This window comes from Crocodylus siamensis, chromosome 6 (assembly GCF_052110815.1).
Source record: "Crocodylus siamensis isolate JL-2025a chromosome 6, ASM5211081v1, whole genome shotgun sequence".
In the NCBI taxonomy this organism is placed as follows: Eukaryota; Metazoa; Chordata; order Crocodylia; family Crocodylidae; genus Crocodylus; species Crocodylus siamensis.
The window spans coordinates 48,841,372-48,864,836 of NC_143400.1; the positions used below are offsets into that span (position 1 = coordinate 48,841,372).

The 23,465-nt window shown below is 44.9% G+C and overlaps 2 protein-coding genes across 2 annotated transcripts in view; one reads left to right on the top strand and one right to left on the bottom strand.

The window, feature by feature from the left end:
- The window catches only part of LOC149862764 (cytosolic phospholipase A2 gamma-like), a 127,968-nt gene that overhangs the window by 34,976 nt on the left and 69,527 nt on the right, over positions 1–23,465 (bottom strand). The gene's annotated exons all lie outside the window — the stretch shown is intronic.
- Positions 11,434–12,399, top strand: LOC149862766 (olfactory receptor 12D1-like). Its single transcript, XM_090051207.1, has one exon. It carries the CDS (start codon positions 11,434–11,436, stop codon positions 12,397–12,399), a length of 966 nt encoding a protein of 321 aa, XP_089907333.1.

Consider the following 23,465-nt stretch of genomic DNA (forward strand, 5'->3'; position numbering starts at 1 on the left):
GCAGTGACAATGGAGTTTGTGACCATTTGATCTGGTCATCCCATGGGGGGCTCTGGTGAACAAACACTCCTGCAGATCCTGATGAGTACCCTTGGTAAATTTATAGGTAGCCATCAGATCACCCCTGAGCCTGCACTTTTCCAAGCTGAATAGCCCCATTGCTCTCAGCCTCTCATCATAAGGTCTGTTTTTCTGACATCTGATCATGTGTGTGGCTCTCCTCTGCACCCTCTCAAGCTTCTCCACATCCTTTTTGAATTGTGGAGCCCAAAACTGGACACAGAACTCCAGCTGTGGTCTCGCCAAGGCTGAGTACAGTCGGAGAACAACTTCCCAGGATCTGCTTGAGAAGCATCTATGGATGCAAGCCAGCGTTTTGCTCACTTTACTAGCCACAGCATCGCACCGAAGGCTCATGTTCATCTTGTGGTCAATCATGAACCCCAAGTCCCTTTCATCTGTAGTGCTAACCAGCGTAGCACTACCAAGCCTATAAGCATGCTGCAGGTTTTTCCTCCCAAGCTGGAGAACCTTGCATTTTTCGATGCTGAACACCATCAGGTTCTTGTCTGCCCATTTCATGAGTCTGTCCAGATCTGCTTGGATCACCCTTCTGTCCTCAGGTATGGATGCTTTACCCCAGAGTTTGGTGTAGTCAGCAAACTTGGCCAGTCCACTTCTGAAACCAATGTCCACATCATTGATGAAGATATTAAACAGTATAGGCCCTAGAACAGAGCCTTATGGGACTCCACTGGTCACAACGCACCAAGACGATCGGCTCCCGTCGACCACCACTCTCTGGGTCCTGCCGCAAAGCCAATTCCCCAGCCAGCAGATTGTGGTGACGTTAAGGCCGCAGTTAGCCAGTTTAGCCAAGAGGTGATCGTGGGATGCCAGATCGAAGGCTTTTATAAAGTCGAGGTATATGACGTCGATCTCTTCTCCCTTGTCCAGGTGATAAGTCACTGGTCATAAAAGGAAATGAGATTGGTCAAGCAAGACCTACCCGCAACAAGCCCATGCTGGGTATCCCTCAGGATATTGCCTTCAGCTAGTCTGTTAAGGATGGCCTCCTTGATAATCTTTTCCAAGACCTTCCCAAGGATAGAGGTCAGGCTGATGAGCCTGTAGTTTGCCAGATCTACTTTCCTCCCTTTCTTGAAGATAAGTATGACATTGGCCCTCTTCCAATCATCAGACACTTCACCAGAGTGCCAAGACCTATCACAGGTCCATGCCAGGGGCTGAGCTATGATGCTTACCAGCTCCCTGAGTACCCTGGGGTGTAACCCATCAGGGCCGGCTGACTTGAAGGTATCCAGCCTGTCGAGGTGTTCCTTCACGAGGACAGCTTGGATGAAGGGCAAGGAATTTCCCTCACCTGGACCTCCCTGACCCACAGTGGGCAGGGCCGTCCCATGGGGCTGGTGAAAAACTGATGCAAAGTACCTATTTAGCAAGTTTGCTTTTTCCCGGGTATCAGTTGTCAGTTGCCGCATCTGGTTTAGTAGGGGTCCAATGTTGCCTTTGCTTTTCCTCTGGCTCCCCACATATCTAAAAAAGGACTTTTTATTTTCTTTGATATTTGTAGCTAGCTGGAGTTCCATCACAGCTTTGGCTTTCCTGATTTGCTCTCTGCAAGTCTGGACTAAAGCAGAGTATTCCTCCTTTGTGGCGGTTCCAGTCTTTTGCTGACTTTCCTCTGAGACAGGATGGACTTCACTTGCGCATCCAGGATTGCTCCCTCAGAAAGCAACCACTCATCCTGAACTCCCCTGTCCATTGGGTTGTGCCCTTTTAGGACCTCTCTGACAAGCCTCCTAAGGTTGTCAAAGTCAGCTTTCCTGAAGTCGAGGACTTCTGTATTACTGACTGACTTGCCAGCTTTATGGCAGATGGTGAAGGTGATTGGTTCATGATCACTGTCACCCAGCTTCCCTTCAATTGTTAGGTTGCCAATTAGGTCATCCCCGGTTGCCAGTACCAGGTCAAGCAGCGCTTTACCTCTTGTCGGCTTGTAGGCTTTCTGCATCAGATAGAGGTTGTCCACACAAGAGAAAGCTTTGCCACTTCTCAGATTTGGCCAAGCGCTCCTCCTATGAGATGTCTGGGTAGTTAAAGTCTCCTGTGATAACCATACACTGGGATCGTGTGGCCTCAGCCAATTCTCTGGTGAACTCCTGGTCAAAGTCTTGACTTTGGGTCGGGGGTCTGTAGTAGACCCCCCACTATAGTATCCCCTGCACCATGTTCCCCATGGATTTTAACCCATAGGGTCTCAAGACATCCACCATGGGTGCCAAAGTCAGCTTGCAGGGACGCATAGCTTTTCTTGACATAGAGAGCTATGCCTCCACCCCTTTTGTCCACTCGATCCCTCCTGTACAGGGTGTAGCCATCTATACCCATGGTCCAGTCAAGGGTGGAGTCCCACCAGGTCTCTGTTATCCCAATGACATCATAGTTATTTGCATTTAGGAGGAGAACAAGTTCCTCCTGTTTATTCCCAAGGCTCCTGGCTTTTGTGTACAGACACGCAAGTCTATACACAAGGGGCCCTTGCCTTGCCTACATTTTGTTCCAGGGCTCGGGTTGGGGTGGGATTCCTTATGTGCCTTGGCCTGCTGGAGGGCTTAGTTTAAAGCCTGGTGGAGCAGGTTAGCCAGTCTAGCTGAGAAGAGCCTCCTTCTCAATGGAGAGAGGTGAAGGCCGTCTCTGCCCAACAGCTCAATGCCTCTCTCTCCAAAGAGTTGACTGTGGTCATGGAAGCCAAAGTCTTCCTGATGACACTATGCCACAGTCTTTGGTTGACTACCTGGATCCTCCTCTCCCTCCTCAGCCCACAGCCCGAGACTGGGAGGATCAAAGAAAACACCACCGGCACCCCCAGACCCTTTAGCTCCATTCCCAAATCCCTGTAGTATCTTATGACCTAGCTAGGAGCACTCCGAGCCATATCATTGGTGCCCACATGGATGAGGAGCGTGGGATAGTGGTCTGTGGGCTGGAGAGGTTTAGGAATCTTCTACGCAATGTCACAGATGCAGGCCCCTGGGAAGCAGCAAACTTCCCAGGCTAAGGGGTCGGGGTGGCAGATTGGCCCCTCAGTCCCCCTCAGGATGGAGTCTCCCATGACAAACACTTTGCATTTGGTTTTGGGGAGAATGGGGGTGGTAGCTACAGTGTCCTCTGAGTTGCCTGTGGGAGCTGGCAACTCAGCAGGCTCTGCTGGGGCTGCAAGAGGCTAATACCTGTTGCAAAGCTCCAGTGGGGCAGGGGCCTTGGTGCGGCAGGCCCTGGGGCCCTTGACCACCTTGGTCCAAGCCCATGGCTGGACAGAAGGGGAAGTCCCCGGGTCCTCCCTTGTCCTGGAGGGAGACTGTGGTCTACCCTCTGCCTCCCGGGGGAGAAGGGCCTAGCAGTATACCCTGATGGCACGCAGTCTCTGCTCACAGTCCCTGATGGCATGCAGTCTTTGGACTGTGGCCTGGAGCTTCTCCAGCTGGCACACCAGAGACCCCAATAGGGAGCAGACCCCACAAGGGGAGGTGGCCATGCTCCCAGGCCCCAGAGCCTGAAAAAGGGGCCCCAACAGCCAAAGGCTCTGTCTGTGTGAAGCCCAGAACCATGGACTCTGTCTGGGTGGCCATCTCTGAGGTGCCAGGGGGCACAGACCCTGAGGGGACCCTCAGAGTGCAGCGCATGCCCATCTATGTCATGCTGCTGGTGTGCTGGCTACAGCTGGGACTGTCTACTCTGGGAGACTCTCAGGCAGGGCCTCAGGCCCTCCTGATCGCCCTCCTGCGTGAACTCCCATGCTAACTCGTGTGTTGGGCTCAGGAGTGCGCCTGTTTGCATGGCCTGTTTGTGAGGCTCCAGTCGTGCAGCTCCCTGGGGAGCTGGGCAAAGTAGGAGCCGGGGGGGGAGGGCGTGACCCTCCTCGGCCCACTTAGCCGACTCCTAGCTGGCTAGGTCCCTCCCTCCATGGGCCCCTGCTTACCTGCCAGCAGGCTGGGGCTTGTCAGGGATCCTAGGGTCACTGCTGGGGTCCCTGGGCTCACAGGGGCGCAGAGGGATTACACCTGCACATCTAGCAGTGGAGCCAGGACAAAGGAGAAGAGGTTGGTATCAGATTTAGATTTCAAAACAGCCTTTAACTTGATCTCCCATGCTGTCCTCATTGTAAAATTGGGGAACTGCTGTCTCAACAACTTTACAGTCCAATGGCTGGGGAACTGTCTCTGTGGTCAGACTCAGAAAGTGATAGTCGATGGAACTAAGTCAACATTGCACATGGTGACCAGTAGCATCCCCCAGGGCTCAGTACTTGGACCAGTACTCTTTAACACATTCATAAATGATCTGGATTCAGTTGTCAGAAGTGGACTGGCTAAGTTCACAGACAGCACCAAATTAGGGGTAAGTGTGGTCACAATAGAGGACAGGCTAGAAATTCAGGCTGACCTGGATAGGATCACAGGGTGCAATGCTAGCACCACAACCAAAAGAGACTTGGGGTCATGTTTGACCACAGGATGAACATGAGCCACCAATGCAATGCCACAACTGGCAAATCAAATAAAACTCTGGCTTGCATCTACCAATGCATCTCAAGCAAGACCCACAAAGTCATCCTCCTGCTTTACTCAGCTTTGGTGAGGCCACGGCTGGAGTAGTGCATCCAATTCTGAGCTCCATACTTTAGAAAGGATGTGGAGAAGCTTGAGAGAGTCCAGAGGAGACCCACACATGATTAGAGGTCAAGAGGGCAGGTCTTATGAGAAGAGACTGAGAGGCATGGGAAGCTTCAGCCTGGAGAAGCAAAGACTCAGGGGTGACTTGGTGGCTGCCTATAAGTATATGAGGGGTGTGTGTGCACCAGGAACTGGGAGAACATCTGTTCACAAGGGCACCCCAAGAGCAGACAAGCTCACAAACTGCTGGAAAACCATTTTACACTGGGCATAAGGAAAAACTTCCTCACTGTCTGAGTCTCCAGAGTCTGGAATAGACTCCCCCCAAGAAGTGATACAAGCACCTACTCTGGATACCTTTAAGAAACACTCGGATGCTTATTGTGCTGGGGTGATCTGACCCCAGCTGACTTTCTGCCCCATGGGCAGGGGTAGTGTAAGAGTGATGTTGTAGCCTTGATAGTGCAAAAATTATGCAAAAATCTAAAAATTCCTTGCCTCTTGCATATTATTTTGTAAAAGAGTTACAATAAAAATGTGGAGTTCTGATCTTGATATACTGTTGGATGTATACAAAATGGCAGCACTTATGACAAAGGTTTCTAATCTGTTTCTAGCAAGTTAATGCCAGACATTATCTTCCGTCTTCAAAAACACTACTTTGGAAACTGAGCCAGTGCCCCTTTTGCTTACTATATATAGTCATTGGGAAAAGTGGAGAAAAGTGCAGATATAAGTTTCTGTCTCACTATGAGCAACAGGATTCAGGCTAGCACCTGGTTCTTTTTTCAGGGAGACAAGAAAGAAAGAATAGAACTACATTTAGGAGCTTAGCTCTACTTATATGCCAAATAGAAAAGATTTTGACCTGAAAAATTCAATCCATCACATGTTGGGTGTTCTTTATGGAAATTGATGAACTAATACCTTTGAGATTGTCTTAACTAACCCTTTTGTTCCCACCTATGCAAATGGAATGGTGACGATGATTTTGATAGTAAGAATGATAAGAATAAAAACTGTCAATAATCAAGGTTTAACTACTGACCAGACGTAGTAGCAGAACCTGTATCTTATAAATAAGTTTCCCCCTATCATTTCCCCTGTGAAAGTTGAAGTAATCTGTGTCCATGATATTTGTGTCAATGAAGTTAAATTTGGGTCCATGATTTTTTCTCTCCCATTCTCCATTAACTATCTATAGCTAGCGCTATCCCAGCCTTATTGGAAACTACACATTTTACTTCTGCAAACGTTCGGTCTGTTGTGGCTATGGAATGCAACTACAGTGACAGAAACTTTTCTTGAGTAGCTGATTTCACCCAAATCTATTACTCAGGGAAAAAGTGATCGCTCTTTCCAAAATGCTGTCTGACTTTCTTTCAGGGCACTAAGCTATCTCTTCCCCGGTTGCCTGGCCAAGCTGTAGTTCTTCCATTTCCTAGAAAGCAGTGAACCAATACTGTTGCCTACCTTAGCCCCTGATTGTTATGTGGCCATCTGTAACCTACACACAAGTAATGAGCCATTGGACCCACCTGCTGCGGGCAGCTACCACTTGTGCCCGTGGCATCCTCCACTCCCCAATGCATTCAGTCATGGCTTTCTGCCCACATTTCTGTGGGCCCAACTCTGTCCTCTACTTCTTCTGTAGCATCAAGTCCTGGATGAACCTGGACTGAGTCAGCACCCACCTGAACCAGATCCTTTTCAACTTTGTTCTGGTATTATTACACTTCTCCCCTCTACCACCATACTCTTCTCCTATGTCTCCATTCTCTCCTTCCTCCTCCCAAAGTTTTAGTGCTGGTAAGGCAGAAGGAATTCCTTCTCTAGGTGCACTTTTAATGGTAATTTCAAATTCCAAATGTCAGTGCTTAGTAACTGCAACCACATGAGGTGTACATACGCATTATTGCTGCTACTGTGCATCCCCAGTATCCATGACTATATAGTTATCCATGTGTTTATGGTAGAACATTTAGAAATGGTATTCCTTATGTTGCATTGATGTCCCAAATACCCTGAAGATGATCTAAAAATGACAACTTAGACAACCAAGACAAAATAAAGCGTTACCACAGATATCCACAGAACTTTAAAGAGTGAAGTGCCTTTGCAGTTAAAATTTTGGAGCATCTGAGTATGTTTTATCATGGTCATTGTTTTGGACTTGTGCACCTGCATTTGGCCTAAATCATATTTTAGGCACAAAAGCCCTCATTTTGATCTGGCTGAATGTACCAATATGGACTTTTACAGTCCTAAATACATGCCAAATCTGATGACAGTACTCTAAGCCCTGAGCTATGCAGTTGTCAGTGGCAATGGCAGACCTTCAAGATAAGGACAACAGTCTTCCAAAAAATAGGGAAGTAATCAGTCAGTCTACAGATGACTGAGGACACCTCCATGTTCATTTGCAGATATGGAAAATAGTTCTGGGATGAAAGAAAATTCTGGTTTTGTCACATCACAGCTATTTCCCTTTCTTTCTTTTATCTATCCATCTTTATACCAAGGCAAGTACATCACAGTGCCACTGGGAATGATTCATTGGTTAAGTCTTCCAGATACTGATGCTAATACTGCATTTCTTCAGTTTGGTTTTCAAGGTATCCATGAATCTCTTCCTTCCCCCATCTCTGCAGCAGTGACCAATAGTGAGTTGAGAGTAGAAGACCTATTTTGGGAACCGGTTGGTAGGCATCCATATGAAGTATCCTTTCCAATGAAGCTGGTGGTATATAGACCCAGCCTCAGTGCTGGTAGTGTTTGCTTGAGCCAGAACCTTATTCATTCTTCTGTCCTTTTCATTGTTATGAGGATTTTCAGAAGATATCACTGATGGTAATGTTCCAAAGCTTTGAGGTGTTTCTGATATATCATCCAAAGACAGGGGGAAAGCATAGGAGCAGGGGTGGCAGGGTTTTTTCCCTCCCCAGCCCCATGATGCTTTCCTTGTCACAGGAGGGGGAAGGGAATGGATTTATAATGACCCTCCAATAATAATATTATATACAGGTTTCCCTTGCTTTATATTGTACTTGCATTCCTGAAAAACAGCGTGTAACTCGAATCCGCATAAAGGGAACCCACTTCATAATGTAACAAATAGGGATATGTTGCAAGACCTCAACTGTACTGACCCCAAGACCCATTTCTACCAGTTTTACAAGGCAATTTTGGTACTCACCAACAGCAGGCAGTGCACAGAAGCACAGGGTGATGGTAAATGTTACCATAATGGGGGTGGCAACTGCAGAAACACGTGTCGCAGACAATGAGTGAAGAGCACAGTTCCACACAGGAGACTACATTTTGGTGCATGACACTCCCACAATGCACCACACAAAGCAGCTGACTGTGGGCTTCTACCACACCAATCGCATCAGAGTGAATTTACCTTGCACATAATAAACTTTTGGTATAAAAAGGGTCATCTAATAAAAGTGAATGTGCACATACAGAACTTGCATAAAGTGTGGGAAACCTGTACATGGAAAATTATACCAAAATTATAATTTTCCATGTATATAATTTAATTATTGGGAGGTTGTCTTACATTCAAAGTCATCTTGGATTCAGGGAAATATGGTAGTTCTCTTCAGGTGCTTCTGCCTCCCTTTTTTACTATACAAACTGACATTCATACATTTGTCTGGTGTTTCCAAAGAGGCCTGTGGGGTTTCTGCACTCAGCTAACATTCATTAAGATTAACATTCATTAAGATTAGGTATGAAGATCTCCCGAATATCAGTGTAAGATTCCTGCTTCTATAAATCTCAACTGATTTCTCATGAAATGTTTCCCAATCTCTCACCGAAAAATAAAAACAAACACCCCCCCCCCAAAAAAAGCTGCCCTGTACAATAAATGATCCACACTACAAGAACTGAGTGGTTCTTGCAAGTAAAAACATGTTTGCAAAGTCATTCTTAACTTTTCTCTGTTTTAGCCAGTTCTCTCTCTGTAATGTTGTTGAGTTCCCTTTTAACATTGGAGCCATAAAATTATTTTCTACACTTCTAATTCTTTGGTGATTTAAGGATTCTTTCCCAGAGGGATCATTAGCTAAGTAGAAAATTTCCTTTGCTGTGGGTGGGGGGGGAGGGGTTAAAAAGAGGGCTGAGATAAAAAGCTCTCTCCATTTGAATGGAACAGAGTGAAATGTTTCCTCACAATAGACTTCCTCCACCAGAATCATCATCATTTTTTTCCTGTACAGGAAAGATCTGGCTGACTCAGGTATGCTTTGAATCTGAAAGGCTTAGAACACCTTGTTCTTCTGAATGTGCACATGCAAGAACCTAGAAGGTACAATCTTTGTTCACTAAAGTTCAGGAATTATTCTGCTACCCGCTCCTGTGCTAGCTATGTTAGGAATAAGAGGCTATCTGTGCATCTCCAGAGGGGGATCCTAGTCCTACAGTCAGATCACTTTTGCAGCCATCAAGCATAAGAGAATGGTTTCTATTACTTTAGTTAGCTATTCAGAGCTAGTCATGAGTTGCACTGTGGTCATCCAGTCAGTGAAAAATAATCCTTCTCATGGTATTCCTGTTCTCTGAATCTAATATTCATTCTACCTCTTTATTTCCATTGTTTGCAAATCTCTGCATTCACCTTCATTGTCTATCTTCCTTTAGATCATAGAATCATCAGCTGTTAGGGTTGGAAGGGATATCAGGAGGTCCTCTCATCCAACCCCTTTCTCAGAGCAGTACCATCCACAAATATATCGCTGCAGCTAGATTTTTCCTTATAGTTATACCTAAACTTCCCTTGCTGCAGATTGAGACCAGTGCTCTTTGTTCTGCCTTCTGCCACCACTGAGAACAGTCCAGCTCCATCCTCTTTGGAACCACCTTATAGGTACTTGAGGGCTGCTATTAAATTCCCCTTCAGTCTTCTTTGCTCCAGATTAAATAAAACCAGTTCCCTCAGCCTCTCCTCATAAATCATGTGCTCATCCCATAACCATTTTTGTTGCCCTCTGCTCAATCTCACCAGTTTGTCTATATCCTTTCTGTACTGGGAGGCTGAATACTGGACCTCTGGCTCTGTACTCCAGATGTGGCCCCACCAGTGCTGAAAAGAGGGGAATCACTTCCCCCCATCCGCTGGTAATGCTTCTAGTAATGCAGTTCAATATGCTATTAACCTTCTTTGCAACCAATGCACACTGTTGAATCATATTCAGCTAATTGTCTGTTATCACCCCCAGCTTCTTTTGAGCAGAGCTGCTGCTTAGCCAGGCAGTCCTCAGACTGTACTGGTGCATGGGATTGTTTTAATTATTTTGTGCATTAGCACATCATGAAAAAAAAATGTATTAATATGCTAATGCACAGTACACTGAGCCTAATGTGCATTAAGTGTCACAAAAAATGTTAATCTGTGCTAATGCACAGTAGTACCAATTATGGCGCATTTAGTACCTGTTATTACAGGTACTAAACTTAATGCACCATAATTACAGCACATTAATGAATGTGTAGACATGCCCATTGAAGTTCATGAGATTTCTTTTCTCCAGTCCTCCAATTTATTAAGGTCTCTCTGAATCCTAGCCTTGCTCTTCGGTGTATCTACTACTCCCTGCAGCTTGCTGTCATCTGCAAAATTGCTGAGGGTGCACTGCATCCCATCTTCTAGGTCATTGATGAAGATGTTGAACAAACCAGCCTCAGGACCTACCCATAGGGCACTCCCTTTGATATCAGCTGCCAACTAAACATTGAGCCATTGATTACTACTCTTTGAGCACAACAGTCGAGCTAGTTTTCTAGCCACCTTACAGTCCATGCATCCAACCTGTACTTCCTTAGCTTGCTTCAAGAATGTTGTGGGAGATAATATCAAAAGCCTTGCTAAAGTCAAGGTATACCTCATCTGTCTGCGCTCCCTGTATCCAAACAGCCAGTCATCTCATCATGGAAGGAAATCACAGTGGTCAGGCATAACCTGATGACAGATGTACACTGAATATTAGCTGCCTACCTATTGTCAGCAGCAGCCGCAGCAGCCATAGTAATACATAACATTGGAAACCCAGAGAGTTCCTGAGATGGTTTCTTTTTCTCTCTGTCAGCCTCTCTGGGTGAACTCTATACCTTCCCCCATTCCCAGCACCCACCCTCATCCACCCCTACCAGCCTACCAGGGATAGATAACATAGCTAGTCCTACAGCTTAACTGGTAACAGTCTGTGCATCAGACTGTTGAGGGTTGGTGATTCAAGGTTGAATCTTTCTAATGAAACACACTGTGTGGCTTTGAAAACTGCATGTGGTGTGACATAACACTACCTGAGTGTTGTTCTGTAACACAAATATGGTCTTATAACAGCACTCATGAGCAGGCATTATTTGAGTTGCTAAGGCAGAAGGTAGAAAATGCTGAGTTTCCATTGCTTCCCTATACCCACGATAGTGATAAAGTCTTGAATGACAAGGTTACACATTTTTCTTCTACAAGACTGCTGCCTTGCACACTGTACATTAAAGTATGTGTGCGTGTGTATGTAGGTGCACATCTTATATTTATCATTTAAACTGCTGTTATGCTGTTTGTGAATTGGGATTCTTAAACACAGAGAGCTTGGAGAAGGTTTAATTAATGCCAATGCTTGAGTCTCTTGCATGGAAGGTTCCTTGTAAACAGGTGCCTATGTATACTGCAGAGTTTGTTACTTCACCTTGTACGCCTGCATCTTCTTTTCCAACCAAAGGGATGGAGAACCAGACACAGGTCAGTGAATTCATCCTCATGGGTCTAACCAGTCTCCGAGGTCTGCAGCAGTTCCTCTTTGTAATCTTCCTGATGCTGTACCTGGTCAGCCTACTGGGGAACAGTGCCATTGTGACTGTGGTAATAGCTGAGCCTCGACTTCACACTCCCATGTACTTCTTCCTGGGAAACCTCTCCTGCTTGGACATCTTCTACTCCACAGTCACTGTGCCCAAGATGTTGTCTGGCTTCATCTCACAGCACCAGGCCATCTCATTTCCTGGCTGCCTGGCCCAGCTCCACTTCTTCCACTTCCTGGGCAGCAGCGAGGCCATGTTGTTGGCTGTCATGGCCTATGACCGCTACGTGGCCATCTGCAACCCTCTACGTTACACAGCGATCATGAACCAACGGGCCTGCTTGTTGCTGGCATCAGCCACCTGGGCCACTGGTTTTCTGCATGCGCTGATGCACTCTGTCATGACCTCCAGGATACACTTCTGTGGTCCCAACCATATCCATCACTTCTTCTGTGACATCAAGCCCTTGCTGAACTTGGCCTGCAGCAGGACATACCTCAACCTGAGCCTACTCAACATTGTCACAGGGGGAATTGTGATAGGCCCCTTCATCCTTACAGTCCTCTCCTACCTCTACATCATCTCCTTCCTATTTCTGAATGTCCAATCATGGGAAGGGAGGAGGAAAGCCTTCTCCACCTGTGCTTCCCATCTTACTGTGGTGGCTTTACTGTATGTACCAGTTATCTTTAACTATGTATCTCCTTCCGCTCACTACTCCCCTGAATGGGACATGATAGCCACCCTCATGTACAGTGTTATTACCTCTGTCCTGAACCCTTTGGTATATACCCTGAGGAATGAAGAGGTGAAATGTTCCTTGAGGAAAGCCTTAGGAACAAAGCTCTTCCTTGTAAGGATACCAATAAAGCGAGTTTTTTGTCTCTGAGACCAGGAAGGGGAAAGAACACTATAGGGAAAGGGGATGTTATTTAACAACAGCCAAATATATATGTTTGTTATCTTATATATATAAGGAATAAATGTTTAATCTGTCGATTTTTTTTTTTTAAATCTTCATGGAAAATTGTCAGTAAGGTCAACTAAAAAGCCCAAGTAGGTATGCTGTGCCTGCTGTTCCTAAAGCTATCCAATAATTTGAGTATACAGTTTCCATTAGAAATTAATAAGAGTTGTGCAATTGTGTAATAATGTTTGGGAACCCCAGCCTGTATTCACAATTCAGTAACAACTTAGCCTCCAGCAATCAGAAGAATTCAACCAGTTCAATACTTGGAACTTCCATGGAGACATAACCTATAAGAGTTCCCTTCACACCCTGGCCCCAATAAGCAACCATGTCACCCCTACAGAGACATTCCTTGCAAAGTATTCTGATGATCAAATAAGTTGAGCTGTTTTGTACCTGAATAGGAATAAGAGTTGAAACTTGTTCCACAGATAAAGACTTGTCACACAACAAGTTATACCAGGATATCTCTCTCTCACCAGACATTTTTCATGTTGAAAGGTTCCAAGTTACTTAAACCTTGTCTTTCAAAGCCACCTAAAGTATTTTGGTCACTGGGTGTTTTGGGTACCTACATGGCACTGGCCTTCTTTCAAAGGGCACAGTCCTGTCTGGATGTAGAGCTTGGAGGAAGCCATAAGGGCACGTGAAGCACACAGTTGTTTGCCCTCTCACCCTTAACAGAGCTGGGGGAGTTAAGGTACAATGCTGTTCCACTAAGTAACCCAAGTGCAGCCTGCGATGAACTCTGACTTACCCTAACAAAGTATAATGGCAACTCTAGTCTTACCACTGGACAGGGAAGTATCTCCATGAGAGAAATATGTAGTTACTTGTGAATCTTTGGTGGGTGATCCTATTTTACCCCAACCCAACCATAGTGGTAATTGGGTGATTCCACTCTCTGACTAGATGCCTTTCGGGACAGCTGACAGCTACTCACATTGAACTACACATAGCTCAGAGGCACTGTTGGCACCTGCACCCTTGAGCTGAGCCACTGTCACTCCTGTGAGTCATCCCACAAATATGCTTCATTGCTTGATGGATGCAGCCAGGAAGTCCACCAGGAAAGGGTCTGACCAGAATCTGTCTATACACTGCTTCATTGCTGGATGTACAGCTGACTAGCACTGTGGTGCAAAGTGGTATTTATGGAACTAATTTGGTAGCTGATTCTTTTAAATTTATCTTCCTTGCATGTAAGAGAGAAAACTCTTGCCCTTCCTTCTCCTTCTCCCCTTGCCTCACCCTCAACCTTGATTTGTATTAACAAGGCCACTGGGAATGCAGCTCTCCAGCTTTTCTGGGACCAGTTGGTCAGATCCAGGGGATTATTATTACTATTGTTTTGGTTTTGGTTTTGTTTGGCAAGGGATTGGGAAGCAGTTCATGAGAAAGCAATTGAAGTTTACAGAAGTAGGAACCTTACACTGTTAATCTTAGATATTTTCATACCTAATGGTAACAAAACGTAACGATGTTAAATTTTAGCTGGGTGTATAAACCCCACAGGCCTCTATGATAACACCAGACAAATATATGCAAATCAATAGGTTTCATAATAAGAAAGGCAGAAGCACCTAAGGAGAACTACTATATTTACCCAGCTCCAAGATGACTTCGAATTTAAGATGATCCTCCAATAATTAAATTCAATAGATGGAAAATTATAAATTGGTTATGATTTTCCATGCATATAAGATGTTATTGGAGGGTTATGTTAAACTTGTCCCCCTGCCTGCCCTCCAGGGTGAGGAAAGTAGTGCTGGGAGGAAAGGAAACAGACTTTTACCCCTTGCCTTCCTGCCTGTCGTGAGTGAGTGCATCAGGGAGAGGAGGAAGATGCAGGTAGGCCCACTGGCTTATTAATTGTACAGTAGGTCACAGATGACCACATAACAGTCACAAGCTAACTGTATTGGCTCATTGCTTCCCAGTAAATGGAAGAAATGGAGCTGGACCAGGCACCCTGGGTGCCCTGACAAAGGTCAGACCACATCTTGGGAACAGCAAGCATGCTTTCCACGAGTAATGGATTCAGGTGAAGTCAGTCATTTAAGAAAGGTTTATGTCACTATATACTGTAGTATCCCTGTCCATCTGTCCCAATGAAGCAAGTGATCAAAAGTGAATGAAAACTAGGGGTGGGGGGAATACAGATGAGGACATAAATTTAACAAACAAAGTACTCCCCCTTTTACAGAGGAAATGTATTTATAAATTTGCAGGTTTTGATTTTACTTCTGGTCAGTAATTAAATGCTCCTTGATTATTATTAATCAGTAAACCTATTTTAAAGCCCTGCTCACTAGATGTCATAGTATCATAGTTCTTAGGGTTCGAAGGGATCTAAACACATCATCAGGTCTGGAATGGGTTCTGGGGTCATATCACCCCAGCCAAATATCTGTCCAGCCTCCTCTTGAAGACCCCAAGGTAGTAGAGAGCACCACCTCACTTGGGAGCCCGTTCCAGAGCCTGGCAGCCCTAACTGTAGAGTAGTGTCTTCTGATTACCAGCCTGAACCTTCTCTCTAACAATTTGTGCCCATTATTCCTAGTAACCCTGGGTGGTGCCTGGGGGGAACAGAACCTCCCCCAATTCTCATTGGTCCCCCCGAGTGAGTTTGTAAATGGCCACCAGATCCCCTCCCAGCCTCTTGTGGAGGCTGAATAGGTTCAGTCCCTTTAGCCTCTCTTCATAGGGCCTGCCCTGCTGCCCCTTGGTCATGCGAGTGGCCCTCCTCTGGACCCTCTCAATGCTAGCCACATCCCTCTTGAAGTGCAGCACCCAGAACCGGACACAGTACTCAAACTGTGGCCTGACCAATGCCACATAGAGGGTAAGGATCACCTCCCTGGACCTGCTTATGATGCATTTGTAGATGCACGGCAAGGTGTGGTTAGCCTGTCTGCGAAGATGCTCTTCCCTCTCATCATCAGGTGGATCTCTTCTCTTCCTAGGAACCCTCCTTCTTGGAAAAATATCCCATGGTTGAAGAAACTGAAGCCCTGCTAGTGATACCATCTGTGCAACCATATGTTGATCCTCAGGATGCATCCATTCCTGACATTAATCTATTTCTAATTACCCTTTGCTTGCAACTATTGTTGTCTATCCGCCTCATAGTAATTTTGTGTAGTCCACATTTCTCCATTTTGTTTATGAGAAGGTCACGCGGGACTTTTTCAAAGTTCACAGGGAGAAAACTTCCCTGCTTCCCCATTATTTCCATTCTTCAAGATTAGGAAGGAGATAATATAGGGGTAGGGAGGAACATAAGGATGAACATAAGGGACCCAGCCATATTCTGGGGAGGATCAGGCTCTAGTTGGCACTGCTGCAGGCCAAGCTGAGCATAGTCATCACAGAAAATGTCTCACCAACTTGATTTCCTTCTATAAGGTCACAGGCTCTGTGGATGAGGGAAGAGCACTGGAACTGATATAGCTTGATTTAAGAAAGGTTTTTAACATGACATTAGTGGTAACAGACACTAAGGAATTATAGCCTAGATGAAAATACTCTAACATTGTTGCATCATTGTACTAAATGGATGGATCTACATATGCACTCTACTTCAGAGTTGATTCATTAGCTCCACAGTAAAGCATCACAGTCTACATGTGTGCCAGTACTAGGGTTCAGTAAACTAATTAACTCTGCCACAGGATAGTACTGAAATGAACATATAGACAGTGATCAGAGGTGTACATTGTGCCTGGTAGCTCAGCCAGCCAGGGGCCTGCTCTGCTCCAACTCAAATTGCTGCTTTTCTGGGCTCATATATAGATGTCATGCAGAGTCAAACAGCTCCAGAGTCTATTGTGTTGCATTGATTTCACATGTAGATACACCAAATGAGTAGTCTCCTCAATGTATCAATGTCTAGTTGGAAGGACATATCAAGTGGAGTCCCCCAGGGGTCTGTCCTGAACCTAGTATTGCTTAATATCTCCATTGATTATTTGCAGGGTAGGATTGAATTCATAATTAACAAATTTGCAGGCAGAACCAAGTGAGGTGAAGGTGTAGATACTCTCTGGAGTGTAGGGACAGAATCCAGAATAAATTGAATAGATCGGATAAATTTTCTGAAATCAAATAAATGAAATTCATCAAGGAATTGGGAAGAAATAATCACATGAATCACTTCTCCTGCTGCCCACTCTCTGGGGCTTCTGATGCTGCTCAGTCTCTGGGGCTACCGCTGCCATGGGGCTCAGATAGCTGTAGCCGTGCCTGGCCCCAAATCTCCTCCTCAGGGACTTGAACCCCCTGCAGGGCTTAGGCAGCCTCAGCCTTACCTGGCCTCTGATTCTTTGCTCCCCTTTTCAAGGTTGGGGTCAGTGCACCCCCGAATGCTGTGCCCTCTCTGGTGCTGGGGTCCCCACGCTACCGTGGAGCCTCTATGAGGCCTCCTCCAACACCTAATAGCCTTACCCAGTCCTCTGGTTTAAACAGCGAACACAAAAACACAAGCCCCTGGACTATAACATAAAAATGTAAGCTGGCTGGCTAAACAACATTCAATCCCTACCAGGGAATTCTCCACCTCATAACAGCAATCAAGAGCTGCTTGTGCGGTCAGGCTTCTCCTCGCTGTTTGCTCTGGCAGAGCTCCTTCTCCCTTGGCTGCCAGTGGGGGACTCCCTGCCTGGCCTCAGCCTGGGATTATATGGGAGTCAGGCCCTACCTCTTCCAGTCAGCTGACTCCCATTGGTTACCCTGGCAACCCGCAGTTGGATTCCTTTACTTATCACTCCACCAGTAGCAGGCATCTCAGTATCCTGCTACAGATGGTTTAGTCAGGGATGATCTTGCCTTGACTTGGGAACCAGACTAAATGACCTCGTGAGTTTCCTTCCAGCCCCACTTTCCTATTGTCTTATGAACCTCTGATGTGAAATCAGCTTCAAGCCCTTCTGCATGTTGGCTTAGAAACAGTCTTTAAAGGCTTGGCTTTTTTGAGAATGATCTTATAGGTATAGATGTATGCATTATAATGGGTCAAGATGGACAGCAGGGATTAAATTGATTTCTAAAGAGCTTGGAGACATGACACAACTCATGGCCCTGAAAGCAGACAGCCTGTCTAGCACAATAAGGCCAATGGATGGACATAGCCTGAGAGTTAAGTGGGGAATTGCCATAACATGAAATCACAACCTTCAGGTCAGACAGGTTGTCTAACACAACAAGGACATACAGCCTGGGAACCAAAGAAGTATGTACCATACTGTCCCATAACACAAGATAAGTGACACCAGCTAGAAGGCCCCAGAGCAGCAGGGGGGGCTGAGTCTCAGTTTTGGGAGAACAAACTAAATTAGGGGAAGGCTGGGAAGACTATGTTGATGTGTGACTATAGAGAGACAGCCAACCAGAGATAGTCATGGATAAAGAGTCATCAGGAGTCATCAAGGGAGAAAGAGAATATAAAAGCAGAGACTTGACATTCACAAAGGTCCCTTCCTTTGTCCTGTCCTTCCCTGTTCCTTGTCATCCCTCCCCGTCCCTCCTTCTCTTCCTTAAGAAGGGTCCCCGTCCCCATCCCCATCCCCATCCCCATCCCCATTCCCTGGGAAGGGTCCCCGAGGCTTCACACCAGCAGCCTGTTTCATGCACTCCACTGGAGAGGGGCTATGGGCCTCAGGATCCCACCTCCAGACTGCCAACACCTAACAGAGAGAGCCTCAGAGTGGAGCCTGGATCCTGAACAGATGTACTTTGACTTTGATGACAGCCCCAGGATTGGTAGATACAGAATTGTTTGATAATTTGTATTATTGTTTTTCTATCATCACTCTATATCAATAAATTTGCCTATTATCAACTGGCAGGTGTTATGGTCAGGCTGAGGGTTGTGCCCACCTGGAACAAAGATATAAGAGCTGTGTTCCTAAAACCCAGTGTCAACACACGGCTAACTACAAGCCCATTAGCCTGACTTCTATCCTGAGGAAGATCTTAGAAAAGTTTATTAAGGAGGCCATCCTTGAGGGACTGGCCCAGGCTAACATTCTAAGGGATAGCCAGCACGGGTTTGTTGCTGGTAGGTCTTGTTTGACCAATCTCATTTCCTTCTATGACCAGGTGACCTATCACCTGGACAAGGGAGAAGAGATTGATGTCATATATCTTGACTTCAAAAAAGCTTTTGATCTGGTATCCCATGATCACCTCTTGGCCAAACTGCCCAGTTGTGGCCTTGGCTCCACCACGATCCGCTGGCTGGGAAATTGGCTTCGTGGTCAGACCCAGAGGGTTGTGACTGATGGCAGTCAGTCATCGTGGTGCCCTGTGACCAGTGGGGTCCCTCAAGGCTCTGTCCTGGGACCCATACTGTTCAACATCTTCATTAACGATGTGGACATTGGAGTTAGGAGTGGACTGGCCAAGTTCGCCAATGACACCAAACTTTGGGGCAAAGCATCCACGCCAGAAGATAGGCGGGTGATCCAGGCTGACCTGGACAAGCTCAGCAAATGGGCAGATGAGAACCTGATGGTGTTTAACACCGATAAATGCAAGGTTCTCCACCTTGGGAGGAAAAACCTGCAGCATCCTTATAGGCTCGGCTCAGGGGTGATCTGATGGCCACCTATAAGTTTATCAGGGGTGACCACCAGGATCTGGGGGAACATTTGTTCACCAGAGCGCCCCAAGGGATGACGAGGTCAAACGGTCACAAACTCCTGCAAGACCGTTTCAGGCTGGACATAAGGAAGAATTTCTTTACTGTCCGAGCCCCCAAGGTCTAGAACAGTCTGCCAGCGGAGGTGGTTCAAGCACCTACATTGAACACCTTCAAGAGCAAATTGGATGCTTATCTTGCTGGGATCCTATGACCCCAGCTGACTTCCTGGACTTTGGGCAGGGGGCTGGACTCGATGATCTCCCGAGGTCCCTTCCAGCCCTAATGTCTATGAAATCTATGAAATCTATGAAACACTGCAGAGCTGATGGGTGACACAGATCTGATGAATGTGGAGTGCAGGGGGACAGTTTCAGTCATGGGATTGAAGATGCTGCTGGGGTAGGTATGAAATCTCTTTCAGGGGATAAGGCAGACTGCCTCAGGCCCCTCCAGGATCTTTCAAATTGCCTATGAGTGGGTTGACTGGTAGAGATTCTGGGTTCTGGAGATTGCTTCTGGGTTGTACCACTGTTGCTGGGACCTCTTTCTGGGTTTCTCATTTCTGTGGTGTTAGGTAGAGGTTGTTAAATTAGTCATTGAGCCACTGCCACCTTGGGGTTCCCTGGGCCAAGAAGTGGCAAACAGCTGTTTGGTCAGTCTGTTCACCACGGCTTCAAAGCTCTGAAATGAGGTGGTTATGAACTCCTTCGTCCACATTACCAGTAAAGGTATGGTGGGTTTCTGTGGTGGTTCAGGCTCTTTGCCTTAGACAGGAGTTGGTAAAAAGCCAAAAACAGTCCTGAAAGCAAAGACTGAACCCTTGGAATGATTGCTCCCAACTGCATGCCATAAATACTGAGGTAGAGGCAACCTATTTCCACTCAGTATGTTTTCATTGCTATATATCTTAAGGCTTGTTTGAAATAATTTCAGGTAGTTCTGGAAAAATCCACACACCCTCCTGGTGTCGGCAATTAAAAAACTTAGCAAGTTACATTTCAGAAAATTTTCTGAAGATTTATATCACCTCATCTCATGAATTTTAATTGGAATGCTGTAGCTTAATCCCCCAGGTGGCTGCGAAAACCTCCCCTAATGCTCAGACCCAAAAGCAGAATGCATGTTTCAAGATTCCCCCAGTACAAATTGTCCAGTGATTCTCTGCCCCCACCCCCGACTTTACTTTTGCAATAACAAATAATCAGGTAACACCAAGTTCAAGGATTATTGCACCAAATTTGGAAAGTTCAGGAGAATTTAAGAGTTACCTACAGCCCACTGAAATTCAGGGAAAGCTGCATGCCTGTGGACATCCTAATCCTAATCATAATTATAATAATTATTTAGACAATTCAGCAATGTGGAGCTCATTCTTTCCAGGGAATATTTGGTTTATCTGTTCAAAAACTCTTTATTGGCTCAGAGACCCTGTCCCAGGGGAGCCATTAATGGACTTGAAATGGTCCTTCCTTATTGTTATCATAGACTGTTTGTTAAATGAGTACTGCATATGATAAAAAGGTTCCTGCCGTGCTAGATCATCATACCTTTCTTGAATGATCATGGCACATTTTTCAGCTTCTCTGCACTGAGATTTCCCTAATTCGCTTTTTCACTTCAATTACTGGTATACTACTTCAACCTCAAAAATCACCAGGTTTATCCAGGTAGGAGATGGAAGCAAATTGCAGAAGATACTCAGGTTCTTTTTTTTTTTCTTTCAACCATCTCCTAACAAGGAACTGTACTAAGATGATTAAAATAGAGGCACAGAGATGTGAGACAAAACTAGAGAAATGATCATAATGCCAGTATGTCTTTAAATAAATAGATTTATTTAAGAATTATTTCTGAATTTGAATATGAGGGTCCTGTATGTGTAAGAGACTTTTTGTTTTTTGGGGGTGGTTCTTTGTTGTTTTGTTTTTTTAATGTGGTGTTGCTCAATAAACAAGCCTTGAACTGATAATTATTTAGAAAATTTTAGTTACTGGTTTAGGAACTGAAATACCGTTCCATTTTATTGCAAGTTGAACTCTTAATTCCCTGTAAGTTAGAGGTGTATCATAGCAGACAATGCTAATAATATTCATGGATTTATAGTGATATTACATTTTGCTGGTGGAGCTTGTTGATATGGTTAGTTGAAAAACATTTTTCTCTGGAAAATAAGGTTCTAATTTTTTAAGTGGATCTTGGTGTAAGAATATTTGATTTTTGTCTAACTTTTTTCACTTTTCTATGTCTATTTCAAAATGTCATGAATAAATTAATTTCAGGATATATATTTTTAACTTTTCCAAAACAAAACAAAACAAAACAAATAAATGGTTTGGGAGGAGAGAGGGGTAGGCAAAATAATCCAAACTTTCAATTAAAAAAACACATGAATGTTAATGGAAAAGTTGCACAAAAAGAAGAAAGGTAAACACACATGCACACGCGCACACACACACATACGTATATAAAAGAAAAATATTTGTTGCATTTCCAATCTGCAGCACCATTAAATTATTATAATTAATTTTTGGACAAATAACTAAAAATGTACAGTCCCTGCTCTGCTGAGTTGATTTTCAGAAACAGAATGTATAGTGTACACTACAGAATTATCTCATATCCCAAGTTACCTGAAGATGTCTGTCTCAAGTGTCTGAGTGCAGTGAGTGGCCTACTAAGTCTCCTGTTAATTCTGTGTGGAAGTAAGCCAGGTGGAACACAAGCTGTCTATTAAAGATTGTCTCTTCCCTAGAGATATAGGCAAGAAGAATTCATGGCAGATGTGGTGAAACTCTTCATTTCATATTGTGGAGGGTGGAGATATTATAGGTAGTAGTCATATGTTATATCGTATGTGGTCTTGTAACATCAACCACTACCCATACAAAAAGGGATGAAACTCCTGGTACCTTTAGCAATGTTTGACTCTACCTTCACAGAGTACCAAGGACCTGGGTACTTTCTATCATCCTGAGCATCTCCTTGGTGAAGAGATATTGTCTTAATTGGGGAAAGTAGCCAGAAATCTCACATTTTCAACACCAGTCCCAGTATGGAACTCTTTGGGAAACTTCCTATTCTTTTTTTGTTGTTATTAGAATGACTATTTCCTATAGACAAATGTTTTTCAAGTGTTTAAGAAGGAAAATCAGTGCATAGAAAGAGCTAACAATCAGACATCAAATGCAAATAAAGAGATCATAGGAAGGTGAATATCAGTAAAAATGTGCATGTTTAATTGGAGTTCATCTTATCTGAGTTAACTTGATTCACTCCATGAAAAGTACAAGTTTGGTAGCAACAGTGGAATGGGAGGGACTGGAGGCAATAGAAAACTTGCCAAAGGAGGACGCGCAGAGAAGAGTGTTGCATGGGATTTTAAAGTGATGCCAAGACGTTTAATCCTGATAAGACTTAAAAAATAAAAGAATAAAAGGCTATAAATTATTGATCTATGTTTTCTTCCTCTTAATCAGTCTCTCACTCATTATTACATAGTGCTTGCCCTCATTATTTAGGCATTATTGACGCAAAGATAACTGTTGGGACTATATCTTATATAAACATGCACATGCTCACTTCAAGCTGACTAGCTGAAGTTCTGGTAGCAGTGTAGCCAGGGCAGTATAGGCTCAGTGCAGGCTACAAAACCCACATGAAAACCTGGGTAAATCGTTAAGACTCCTCAGGAGACATAGTAATGAGGCAAGCGTGAACCGGTGCTAATATCTGAAAAAAGCACGTGCAAACAAGTTTGGGTATGTCAAAGTGAGTAGTAATCAGAACTGTGACCACAGTAAAGGCATATTCTTAGATCCTTTCAGGGATGGATCCAGAAGACAGGACAGTATGGTTGCACTCCCTTTTGGTTCAGTGCAGGGTCTGCTCAAAGCCCCTGATTTTGCACAGCTCTGGAGACTAGAGAGGGAGCATCTCCATGGCCACTTGTCTTCTCCTTTCCTCAGCAGGGAGGGAGGAGGGAGAGAAAGGGTGAACAGCAGCAGTGCTCACCCCCTGGGATCCAGAGCCATGCAAAAACAGTAGCTCTGGCCAGATCTCACCTTGATCAGCTGGTAAGCTCAAAGCTCACTGCTGACTCTGAATTTTGGCAACAACCTGTGTTGACCAGGGACTGAGTTCAGAGCAAACTGTGCGTGTGGCACAGCCAAAGTGGGGGTGGCAAGGATGGCCATATCCTCCCTTACTCCATTCCTGGATTTTTCATAGCATGTTTTCAGCAACTTAGTTAAAGGAATTCTGGAAGTCTAACTAACCACCATCTGCACAGTATCCTTTATCTACTTTTCTACTTGCGCATTTCATTAATAGCTGAGTAAGACAG